The 11,870-nt window shown below is 56.7% G+C and overlaps 3 protein-coding genes across 3 annotated transcripts; 2 read left to right on the forward strand and 1 right to left on the reverse strand.

Moving 5' to 3' along the window:
- The first annotated feature begins 123 nt into the window (after positions 1-123).
- On the forward strand, positions 124-5,444 carry BCV69DRAFT_270450 (RNB-domain-containing protein). The gene is made up of 2 exons (XM_025490926.1): positions 124-933; positions 1,022-5,444. Exons 1-2 carry the CDS (start codon positions 544-546, stop codon positions 5,195-5,197), a joined length of 4,566 nt encoding a protein of 1,521 aa, XP_025347917.1. The 5' UTR covers positions 124-543; the 3' UTR covers positions 5,198-5,444.
- A 276-nt stretch (positions 5,445-5,720) lies between these two features.
- On the forward strand, positions 5,721-7,612 carry BCV69DRAFT_282980 (mitochondrial carrier). Its single transcript, XM_025492546.1, has 6 exons — positions 5,721-5,971; positions 6,146-6,190; positions 6,297-6,332; positions 6,422-6,774; positions 6,862-7,203; positions 7,459-7,612. The coding sequence occupies exons 1-6, from the start codon at positions 5,834-5,836 to the stop codon at positions 7,535-7,537; spliced, it is 993 nt and encodes a 330-aa protein (XP_025347918.1). The 5' UTR covers positions 5,721-5,833; the 3' UTR covers positions 7,538-7,612.
- A 989-nt stretch (positions 7,613-8,601) lies between these two features.
- BCV69DRAFT_277425 (hypothetical protein) lies at positions 8,602-11,144 on the reverse strand (the record flags this gene model as incomplete). The annotated part of the gene is made up of 5 exons (XM_025491153.1): positions 8,602-9,171; positions 9,278-9,697; positions 10,107-10,832; positions 10,923-11,005; positions 11,057-11,144. The coding sequence occupies 5 exons, from the start codon at positions 11,142-11,144 to the stop codon at positions 8,602-8,604; spliced, it is 1,887 nt and encodes a 628-aa protein (XP_025347919.1).
- Positions 11,145-11,870: the final 726 nt, after the last annotated feature.

The raw sequence follows: 11,870 nt of genomic DNA on the forward strand, positions 1-11,870 counted from the left end.
GCTGCTGCTGCTGTCCGTGCGACGCCTTGTTGGTCTGTCAGTCTGTCGCGCCGAAAAGACGTGGAGGGGCGAGGCGAGGCGAGGCAGGGCAGGGCCACAGGCAGCCAACCTTCATCGCCTCATCACCTCTTCCCAGTACAGCATCGTCATCCACCATCTCGCCCTTGTATCCCCACCACCACCATTACTCTCACCCTCACCCTTGGTACGACTTCCCCTCCCTTCCCCAGTCTGCCTTGCCACCTCAACGGTCTACTCACCCTACAGCGTGCTTACTACCCTTCACGCGTAACGCGACTGCAACGACCGCCACTCTACGCACACTCCAGTAACGACTCAGCCCTCTGACAAAGACCCTTGACGAAAACTCCTTCCCATTGTCCTGGCAAGACTATTTCGCTGGCTATCTGTCGACCAAAACCACAGTCATTTGATCTCTAGACTCATTATCTCTTCCATTCTTTCATACTTCATCTCGGCTCAAGTACAATTGGGCCCCTGACGAACCTGACGAGCTCGCCAACGCAACTAGACCTTTCTGCCATGGCCGACGATCGCAGACCTAAGCCATCTAGAGCCACCAGTGGTGGCAGCAATGCCTCAGCGGGCGCAGGCACACCCACGAGGGGAGGTGGTGCAGGAAGAGCTTCTTCACCTGCCACCGTGCCGGCAACAGCGGGTGGTGCTCAGACACCTTCACAGAAGTCAAGACAGTCACCCTCGGGCTCAGGCTCAGCAGGCTCCACTCACGCACCCCCTCGAGACCAGCAGCAACGTAACACGCAGTCGAATCTGGTCACACCAGGCAGATCCAGTGGCGGCAGTGGTCGGAGGGGCGGTGGTGGTCACCGAGGATCAGCATCTCTTTCTTCCAATGGTGGGACGCAAGCAGATCCCGGATCGGCCATGAACAACCTCCAGCACTTGATACATGTGAGTATATGTCAACTCTGGTATCCTTGGTGCGATGACCCCCTATTCACGCTCCGCTCCACCCTCTTTCTGGCTCTTTCTTCTTCAGGACATGAAAGCGACTCCAATGCAGACATCTAACAGCAGCCCTGGGCAGCAATACTCGACACCGCTACGTCAGGGCGATCGCGAAGCTCCCTTGGACCTTGCTGCGCTGGGGGACCAGCTCGCCGCTCGAGAGGCTCAGCTTCAGTCGCAGCTTCAGAGGGAGCTCAAGCTACCTGGCAATCACGGCTCACCCTTCCGGTCGCTCGGCAGTCTTGCAAGCGTGGGAGAGAACTCAGAAGTCACCTCGCCTCCTGTCTTGCAGCAATCGGCTAGTCATAATCGATCCGGAGGCCCGCGTTTTGCTGGAACAGCAGCCTTCCAATCTGCCATTGCTCGACATGGCGGTAGCGCTGCGGACCAGCAGATTAACAGCAGGCCAACCAGTCAGGATCTTCGCAACCTCTCTCACAATCGCCAGCTCAGCCTTCAAAATCGCTTTGCTGAGCTTGGCTATACACCTGGTGGCCTCGCTACGATTCCATTTGACTACGAGGATGGGTCGACCGATGACGGCGCTTCTGTAGCCGAGTTTATGGGCACTGGCGCCTTTGACCCTACACGTGCTTACCAACAGCAATCGCAGGAGGCTTCGCATCAGACACAGCTGCCTCATAGGAGGACAGGAAGCGACATGTCTGGCATGCAGTCTCGCTTTGGTGGCAATGCAGGACTACAGCAGACTGACTTTGCAGCCGAGAGACTGGCCCTGCAGCAGCAGATTGAGTTGTTGCAGCTACAGCAACAGCAACTACTGCAACAGCAAGGCTCTTTCAACCCTCTCGCTTCTCTGGGAGGACAGCTTCAGTCAGAGCGTTCTAGCACAACACCAGGCTCCCGCCGACTGCACCAGCCTGCCCAGTCATTGTCAAACTTTAATTTTGGCGGCATCGGTAGCATTGGTCAGCAACAGTCCGGACAGCAGCAATCGGGCGATAGAGGTCACAACCGCCGCCACTCGTCCATGGTCGGAGCCAAAGGTGGAGCAGACTTGAGTGATACTGCTGCCGCGGGAACGATGCAACCGAATCCCGCTTTTTCATTCCCCAACATCGCCTCACTGCAACAGTCTCAGCAGCAGCAGCAGCAGCAGCCGTCACATCCTTCGCGTGGCGGTCACTTCAGTCACCCTTCCATTCAATTGTCGTCTGCTCTCTCGCCCGAATATCTCATGGCGGGTGGCGGTCTGCTCAATCTTTCGACCCTCGGCATGGGTGGTGAGCTGGCTGATGGTTTCGGTGGTGGTGCCGGAGCAGGTAATCGCGCTAGTATGCACAACCGAACGGGCAGCGTCACTGGCACTCCGTCGAGACGGATCAATGGGGGTCCAGGATCCGGTGCTCAGATTGGCGACCTGGCGCAGGCTCAGGCTCAGCTAGCAACGCTTCATCAATTCCGCTCTCAGGCTAGCAGTGGTCACATCAAGAATGCCTCGTACGGCGGTGCTGGCAGCATGAGTGGTTTCAACCCAGCCATGCTTAGCAATCAGGGTGTCTTCGGTCAGCAATTTGCAGCTCAGCAGCAAGGCAATGCTGCGTCGCAACGCAAGGCCCTGTTCGGATCCTACCTCCCTCAGGCTTCCCTTCCGCCCCTCCTCGCAGCTGGAAAGATTGTTGTTGGGCAGATTCGTGTCGACAAGCGCAACCGCTCTGATGCTTACGTCTGCACCGAAGTACTAGACTCTGACATCTACATCTCAGGATCCCGAGACCGCAACCGTGCGCTCGCAGGTGACATCGTTGCCGTCGAGCTCCTCGATCCACAGGAAGTTTGGTTGAACAAGAAGGCTAAAGAGGACAAGAAGAAGCACAAGGAGGAGAATGGCGTTGTATCGCGTAAGCCTGACAAGGCCAAGGACGATTTAGAAGTCGAAGGCGCTCAGCTGCGTCTGGTGGACGAAGAGGAGGACACTGAGCAGGCTCCACCGGCTCTTGCAGGTCACGTTGTCGCCATTGTGGAGCGAACACCTGGGCAGCTCTTTTGCGGGACCATTGGTCTGCTGCGTCCTTCCTCTGCTGCTACCAAGGAAAAGCAGCAGGCCGAAAGAGCGCTCCGCGACGGGGCGAGTGCTGGTGACTCCCAACAAGATGCTGCGGCTCGGCCGAAGATTGTTTGGCACAGGCCGCTCAACAAGACGACTCCCCTCATTGCCATCCCGGCCGATCAAGCTCCCGCTGCTTTCTGGGAGCCCGGAGGACAGGAGAAGTACGCCACGATCATGGTCACCGTTGCGATCAAGCGTTGGCCGATCACCTCTCTTCATCCCTTTGGGACACTGGTGGAGGAGATCGGAGTGATGGGCAACGTCGAAGCAGAGACGCAGGCCATCTTGAAGGACAACCTCTCCACTGCTACCGAAGACTTTGCCGAGAATGCCCTCAAGTGCATCCCTCCTCTGCCATACTCGATTCCGGACCGGGAGCTGGAGACGAGGAGAGACTTTCGCAATGTCGACGTCTTTACCATTGACCCTGCGACGGCAAAGGATTTGGACGATGCTGTTAGTGTCACTCCACTGGAAGGCGGTCTGTACGAAGTTGGTGTGCACATTGCCGACGTCTCGCACTTTGTCAAGATGAACTCGGCCCTCGATCGAGAGGCAAGGAAGAGATGTACGTCTGTGTATCTTGTTCAACGGGTCGTGCCCATGCTTCCATCGACTCTGAGCGAGGAGCTTTGCTCGCTCGTGCCAGGCGTAGAGAGGCTGTGCTTCTCTGCAGTGTTCACGATGAACAAGGAGGCCCGTATAATCGGGACGTGGTTTGGCCGGACCATCATAAAGTCTTGCGCCAAGCTGGCGTACGAGGATGCACAAGCTGTCATTGACGGCAAGTCTCTACCTGCCGACAAGATCTCTTCTGGCACTTCTCAAGAGAAGATTGCGGGTGACATTATGACGCTGTATGGGTTTTCAAGGAAGATGCGCGCTCGTCGCTTCGATGAGGGAGCTCTGCGAGTCGACAATGTCAAGCTCAACTTTCAGCTGGACGAGGATGGCTTGCCACATGACGCGACCGTCTCTCATGGGCGGGAGGCAAACCAGTTGATCGAAGAGTTCATGCTGGCCGCGAACATTGCGGTGTCGCAGCGCATCGCAGCAGGCATGCCCGAGACGGCAATGCTCAGACGACACGAGAAACCAATCGAACGGCGACTGGACGGCTTTGCCAGGAGAGCGAAGCAGATGGGGTTCAACATCGACGTCTCTTCAGCTGGAGCTCTACATGCAAGCTTGCAGCAGGTGACGGACCCAAAGTCTCGCTTTGCGCTCGAAGCACTGGTCACAAAGGGGATGCAAAAGGCCAAGTACTTTTGTGGTGGCATGACCGACATTGCAAAGTACGGCCACTATGCTCTGAATGTGCCGGTGTACACGCACTTTACCTCTCCCATTCGACGCTATGCCGACGTGATGGTTCACCGTCAACTCGATGCCGTCCTGCAGGGCTCAGACAGCTTCCCCGTTGACCGCGAAGGGATGGCGAAGATTGCCCAGCAGTGCAACGTCAAGCGTGATGCAGCAAAGCTGGCTCAAGAGCAGTCGCAGCACCTCTACCTCTGCTTGTTGCTGCACGACTTGACCGTAAGGTATGGACCTGTCGTTCGAGAGGCTACTGTTGTGGGCGTCTTGGATGCAGCCTTTGACGTGGTGGTCCCCGAATTTGGCATCGAGAAGAGGGTTCATCTGGATCAGATCCCTACGGAGCACCACACCTTTGACGAACGGACCAACGAGCTGAGCATCTACTGGCGCAAGGGCGTGGACACGATCTCTTGGCTCGCTGAGACGAATGACGATGCGCACCTCAGGGCTCTCAAGGAACGTGCCGATCGCCACGAAGCTGCTATCGCCAATAGCAAGATTGACGCTTCATCGCAGGCGCAGGAGGACGAAGCGGCCTTGTTCGAAGACGACGACGACAACATCGATGGGTCCGCAGGCAAGCCTCTTGCGTCTGCTAGCATGGGGCGCACGACGTCTATGCAACGGGAGAAGAGTCGCACCTTCCGCGAGGACGATGTGAGCTTTGTCGGCGTGCAGGCGCCGCCCAGTGGCCACAGTATCCAGACGGTCAAGGTGCTGCAGACGATTCCCGTGGTCATCTCTGCGCGGGTGGGGGACAAGAGTCCGCCAGTGATTACTGTCATTGCAATCAACCCGGCTGCAAAGAAGAAGTGAGAGGGTGGGAAGAGTGGGGAAAGAATTGGGTGTGATGTAGCAATGGCGCAGACAGAGTGGGCTGTGGCTCCCTTACCTGGTGCTCCTACTGCGTGCGTAAGACCACCTTTTATCAGTACTGTCCTTTATCATCGTCATCGTGTTCATCTTCATCATCTTGAATATCTCATCATCAGAATCGTCATCATCAGTATCGTCATCATCATCATCATCATTATCATTCTTCGTGATCATCCCAACTCGCGAGAACATGTTCAAGGTGCGCGTCGTGCCTGTATGACTGAGTGATTGTGTGTCCGCGCCGGGCCTAGTCGCCGATCCGATGTGTCCGACCCCCTGGCGTGCGTCTGGCGTGCAGCAGCCACCGCGCGCAATCAAAGATGTTCGTGGGTCGGGAAGATTCGCCTCTTTTGGCGTGAGGCCGCCGCCCCCGATCAAACCCACGGACAGGCCTAGGCGGGGCGAGTTGCGTGCGTGGGGGGCGGCTGGTATCTCACATCAACCTCGTTCCTTTCCCTTTTTCCTCTCCTCCTCCTCCTCCTCCTCACCACCACTCAAGCGCAAGCGCACAACCTCCTCACACCATACCCCCTTAGATCCGTTTCCCCTCCCTCACCCTCACCTTTACGACTCAAGATGTACACTTCTCCCATGTTCGCCGGACTCAACGGTTCTGCGCCTGCCAAGTTCCCTGTGCAGGCCCCCCTCGAGGGACTCAAGAAGCCCACTGGTGTGGACCTTTATGCCCGATTCGCCCTCGCTGGTGCCATTGGTGTGAGTATGGGTGGGGATACGCAGTGGACACGGAAAAGGGGTTGGGTAAGGGAAGAAGGGGGAGCTGGCTGTGCAGCTTGGGCGGATCAGTCGAGGCTGCGTAGAGGGGAGGGAGGCGCGATGCTGCGAAGATTCTGACACTACCTACACCTTCTCTTTCTTCCCTCCTGCTAGTGTGCCGTCACCCACGGAGCCATGACTCCTGTTGATGTCGTCAAGGTGTGTATCAGGCAGGGCTCATCGCTCGCTCGCTTGAGCTGCGTTCGAAAGGAATAATTCACTCACCTCACTGGCTATCGCTTTTCGCATACCTTTCACAACACAGACCCGTATCCAGCTGCAACCCGAGATCTACAACAGGGTGAGTTTCTGGCAATGCTTCGATACATGGCTACGCTCAGCCTTGCTGATCAATCGCTGCCTACCATTGCCGTCCCTCTCACCTCCCAGGGTATGGTCGCTGGTTTCCGCCAGGTCATCGCAAAGGAGGGTTCCGGTGCCCTCCTGACCGGTTTCGGCCCCACTGCCGCCGGTTACTTCCTGCAGGGAGCCCTCAAGTTCGGAGGATACGAATTCTGGAAGAAGACCATCATTGACAACCTCGGCTACGAGACTGCCCAGAGGAACCGTGGTAGCGTCTACCTGGTCGCCTCTGCCATTGCCGAATTCTTTGCCGACATTGCCCTCTGCCCTCTGGAGGCCACTCGTATCCGTCTCGTCTCCGAGCCCACTTTCGCCAACGGTCTTCTCGGTGGTTTCGCCCGAATTGCAAAGGAGGAGGGTGTCAAGGGCTTCTACTCTGGGTGAGACTTGGCCGAAGCGAAGGCGATGCGATGGACCTTTGAGTCCGTGTCCTGACAACCTCCCTCTCTTCCCGCCCTCTCCCCCAGTTTCGGTCCCATCCTGTTCAAGCAGATCCCCTACACCATGGCCAAGTTCGCCGTCTTCGAGGTAGCCCTCGAGCAGCTCGTCGGCCTCACCGGCAAGCCCAAGGACCAGCTCTCCCCCGGTACCCTCACCAGCCTCAACCTTGGAGGAGGTGTCATTGCCGGTCTCGCCGCCGCCTTCATCTCTCAGCCCGCCGACACCCTCCTGTCCAAGATCAACAAGACCCGTGCCCTCCCCGGAGAGACTACCACCTCGCGTCTCATGAAGATCTCCTCGGAACTCGGTGTTAGGGGTCTCTTCGGTGGTATGACCGCTCGATTCTTCATGATCGGTACCTTGACAGCGTGAGTACACAGATGAACAGCACAGCAGTGATGGGAATGAGCAGCGAAGCGGAGAGCCAAGGCGGTAGCGGCTGTGTTCACGCCGGAACGGAACGAAGCGGAAAGGGCTCCAGGCGCAGGCACGGGAGCGGGAGCGGCGCGGAGTCTGAATCACAAGACGCAGTACTGACACTTCCACCATCTCTTCGTACCACCTCCTCATCGCTACCAACGACCTCCCAATCTTCCTACGATCATCTAATTCGACGAATGCAGTGGACAGTTCGGTCTCTATGGCAGCATTAAGTCTGCTCTCGGTGCTACCGGTGGAATTGAGCTGGCCAAGGTCGAATAGAGGACTATTGTCTAGCGCCTACCCACCCCTGTCCACTGAACTTCGCTTCACTCCGAAAAAAATAATCAGATCTCCTCTCCTTGTTGGTCTCCAAAGAGCTGTAGTGGCATGATTGGGATAAGTACAAGTCAAGGACGATGCTCGAAGTATGTCTGAAGGAAAGAGCTTGTCGCTGTCGCGTCAGAGTAGGGGAACGAGTAGATCCGCTTGGTGACAGGGATTCGGCTCGCAGCTGACTCCGCTTCCCGCCGCGTGGCCAGCATAGCTTCGTCTCGTCTAGCGTGAAAGGCTCGACTGTCGTACGCACGAGTCTGAGTGAACCAGATGCGTTTATTGTCGCACTGAACTTGCTCCTTCTCTCTCACCAGCAGGTGAGTCTTTCCACGGCCCGAAAGAGAGAGACATGGAGAGCGTGTCGTGTTCAGATGTATCTTCTCCCAGCCTCGGGAAGTATGTTGAGATCGGCGGCATTGCGGTGAACGAACATCACTTGGCTGTGTTCGGGGTGACGTCGGGGAATCAGCGTCAGGCATCGTCGAGATCAGACGGTCGCAGACGAGTCATTTGAGATTGGACGTTATTGCTCAATGCTCGTTATGAGCGTACACGACTGGTTTTAGCGCTTACATGTTATACTGTAAGCGTTTGTAAGGGTGTAAGGAAGCAGTGGTGACATAGGCACGTATGAGAGTGTCGCAGCGGTGCTGGTTCTTACAACAAGGGTAGTACAGGGGAGGGGTTTGGTGAATATGTAGGAGTTGAAGTGAAGCTCGGTCAGAGATGAACGTGACTTCGTCGCTCTCGCCAGCGCCAGATCCCTCTCCCGCAGCCTCGAAATTTTCCTTGAGCGAGGACGTGGATCCCCAGAACCGAGCACGCTTCTGATACCCCCGTCGTGAGGATTCGTCCAGATGTGTCGATACTAGATCGTCCACTCTGTCCACCTTGAACGCAGAAACCAGATCCTCCTCCCTCGAGCACGTTGCGATGTTCGATCGCCACATCAAGGTCGCCTCAAGAGGCCCATCCTCTGGCCTCACTCCAAAGACTCCTCGAAGGTCTGCCTAGCAGGAGTCGAGGTAGGCCACCCCACCAATCAGATACAGACCGCCGCACCGGTTGTACCGCCAGGTGCCGTGCTCGGTCTTGCCAGAGACCTTGTAGCTGAAGTCGCCGGAGGCTTCGAAGCCAGGAGGGAGGTAGTTGAAGTTGCGGAGAGGGAGCCCAAGCATCTCGGAACCAGCGTTGAGGAAGGCAGTGAAAGAAGCACCGTTCCTTAGCTGCGCCTCGGGCGTCTGATAGGCCATGGGAGTGATGCGGCGCGGGCACCTCATCCAGCTGTTGTCGAAGGCTAGCAGTCGCAGCTCGAATGCTTCCTCTTGGGCCAGGTGAGGGAGCCTCGAGGCAGTGCCGTGGCTGAAGTCGTACAACTCCGTACCGCCGGTGACCAGCCTGGCGAACGTTTGTGGATAGTTGTGATCTGTCCACGCACGAAGGCCAAAGCCGAGGGTAGTGAAAATCTCCGCCACAGCTACCCTGTCTCGAGGATCTGCCAGCCAGCTGAAGAGGCGACTGTCCTCGTCGAGCACTAGGCAGATGAACTGGTTGAGGGGCGCAACACCAGCTTGCAGCTTCTGGCAGTCCGAGAGAGTCGATGGCGGGGGCGGCGAGCGGCAATCTCTTCCTTCTTGACATCAGCAGCTCTTCGCCTTGGCGCTTGCTCTTCGTCAGACAGCATACCAAAGACTTGGTCCGCCAGAGCCTGAGCGCTTGGAGAGAAGGGACGTGGAAGATCTGCACTTTGTGAGGAAACTTGTCGGCTCCGGCGGCACCAATCTCCAGCACGATCCCTTGGTAGAGGGACCTGTCCTCCTCAGTGCAGCCTAGGAAGAGATCGCTCTGGGGCAAAGAAGCTCCGAGTCGTACTCGAACGCGGACCAAGATTTCGTCCTCCCCCTCCAGCATCATACCCTGGAGCTGCGTCTTGTCCTCAGTCTTGAGCTCGTATTCTAGGCACTTGACGCGAGCGTCTTTTCCTAGCCGCCAACGGTACTCCAGCTTGCCGGATAGTGCGAGAGTCTGGGTCCTGTCGGATAGGAGGCTCCTGATGAACTGAATGCCCTCACGGGCTGCGCTGATGTCGGCGTGATATCCTTGCGCCTGGAGAACACGCTGACCAAGCAAGTGAGCGCCGGAGGCCGCAAGAGCGTGGCTCAAGTCGCCTTGCAAAGGATCCGTGGGTCCAACATGGTCATCGACTCCAAGGGGAGCACGTCGCTAGCCGGGGCCCCTCCAAGCACGCAGTGCTGTTAATTCCGAGAATGCCTTGAAGAGAGGGCAGGCCGTGCGACGCCCGAGCACGGAGCAGATCAGCATTGAGCTGGTATGTCCCGAGCAGCCAGCAGAGCAGCCACTCCCAGATTGCCAGGGTTGTTGCAATAGCAGCAGGATCCCCAGAGAGTGACTCGACCAAGGGAAAGTAGACGACTTGATCACATGCCGCAGCAGTCTGATAGTGCAGCGGGGCTGCATCAGCTCCGGCAATGGTCCATGCCACCGTCGCGCGTACATGCTCAGCGATTCGAGTATAGCCTCGAATTGTCTTTCCGACGTAGAGCATCTTGACTCGATCGTCATCGATGCCTACGCCAAGATAGATAAGCTTCTTCGGCAGGGAGCTGGAAGAAGAGGCGCGACTACGCGCTGCAAGCTGTCCGGCCAGGCTACAAGCACGTTGGTCGAGCCAGTACTTCGCGGTGTGCGTCTCAGCGGGGCGAAGGCGAAGGTCCTCTACCAGGCGTGTGAGCACCGGCGACTGCTCAACCGTGCTTGCGTCAATCTGTGCGTCTAATTGTGCAGGAAAGCCTTGGACTCTGAGCCAGCTGGGCACAGTCAGTCCTTTGATGGTCTCGTCCCCAGTCGCGAAGTCCTTCATGAGCCTGATTGTATCCAGCAGAGGGTCTTTGCTGACGCCTCCAGAAGGCTCGGGTCTGTCGTGGGAGACATACACTCTGGCACCCGTAGAAGACCTCCGAAAGACTCCTCCCGAGGGCATGTGCACCAGAAGTCCGGCGGTAGCAGCACCTGACTCTGTGAGCTCAGCATCGAGGCCTTCAAGGGCGAGTAGCCTCTTCCGAAATGTCGAGGAGAGAAGCTCGATGTCCGGTAGCTGTTTTGTTATGTCCAACGAGACGTTCTCTACGTCATGAGTGTGTCCGTAGGTCTCCTCGAAGAGCGACTCGGCTTGCTGAATCTCATGCTGGAAGTGCCGGTGCTGAGAGGGAGCACGGTGTGCCTACAGAGCACATTCTATCAAGGTCAGTGTCGATATTGACAAAGCCCTTGATGTGGCCTGCCTACTGATGGTCTCGATCGGCTTACTCACTGTTCCTGAAATTGTTTTTCTCTCCTCTTCCTCCTTCTCCCTTTGTTGACAGCTGGTATCTTTGACGACCCATAGTATCGGCGCTTGACAGCGTTGACGATCGACAGGCTTTCACGAATCATAGTGCTGATGACTCATGGAGTTGAGACCGATAGTCTTGACGAGTGATAGTACTGCCGAGACATAGTACAGAGTCGAGTACCGATGGTGTTGACGACTCATAATATTGACGACTGATAGCGTTGATCATTGACAGCCGGTGTCAGTGATAGCGTTCAAAAGTGATAGTGTTGACAATTGATAGTGTTGACGGCTTGACTATGCCTTCGACGAGTAGTATCGTAGTATCCAGAGAGAGACCTGAAGGGAGGAAGGTATGATCTGCGTAAGCGTCTGATTCATCGAAGACATCTTCACCTGCAGGAAGTAGCGAGTCAACGCTGTACTCACCTGATGCTCAGTCCTACCCAAGCGCCGTCTTGATGGCGTGGCACCAGTCTCACCTGTGCTCAGAATGCTGCGAGATGGCTAATGATTAGATGGATGCATGCATCTCGGTCTTAATTGATCGACTGATTGAGTGAGGGTAGACTGGAGAGTGAGGGATGGAGAGGAAAGGAAGGGGGGATGGAGAACGGCTGAGGGCAGAGCTTATAACCTCCTAATTCTTCACTCAGGTACAAATGGTGTCAGGGCGAGGCATTGCGGTCAGGCACGATATGCGCGCGCCGTCCTCGTGGGCGGCAGAGACTTCTCCGGTGACTCGACCTCGCACTTGAAGGGAATACTGTGGAAGCGTCGTTCGCTCACTGATCGGGAGTCTGTCCGCCGGGCGAAGGGTAGAGTCGAACGTGGCTCTCCTACGAATGTCAGGAGCCACCTATCTCGCTTGTGATTCAGTGCTACCCTGATCTCCTCGCAATGTGATATGCGGTACGAGAGTAACTC

Source organism: Pseudomicrostroma glucosiphilum (assembly GCF_003144135.1).
Source record: "Pseudomicrostroma glucosiphilum strain MCA 4718 unplaced genomic scaffold BCV69scaffold_7, whole genome shotgun sequence".
In the NCBI taxonomy this organism is placed as follows: domain Eukaryota; kingdom Fungi; phylum Basidiomycota; class Exobasidiomycetes; order Microstromatales; family Microstromataceae; genus Microstroma; species Microstroma glucosiphilum.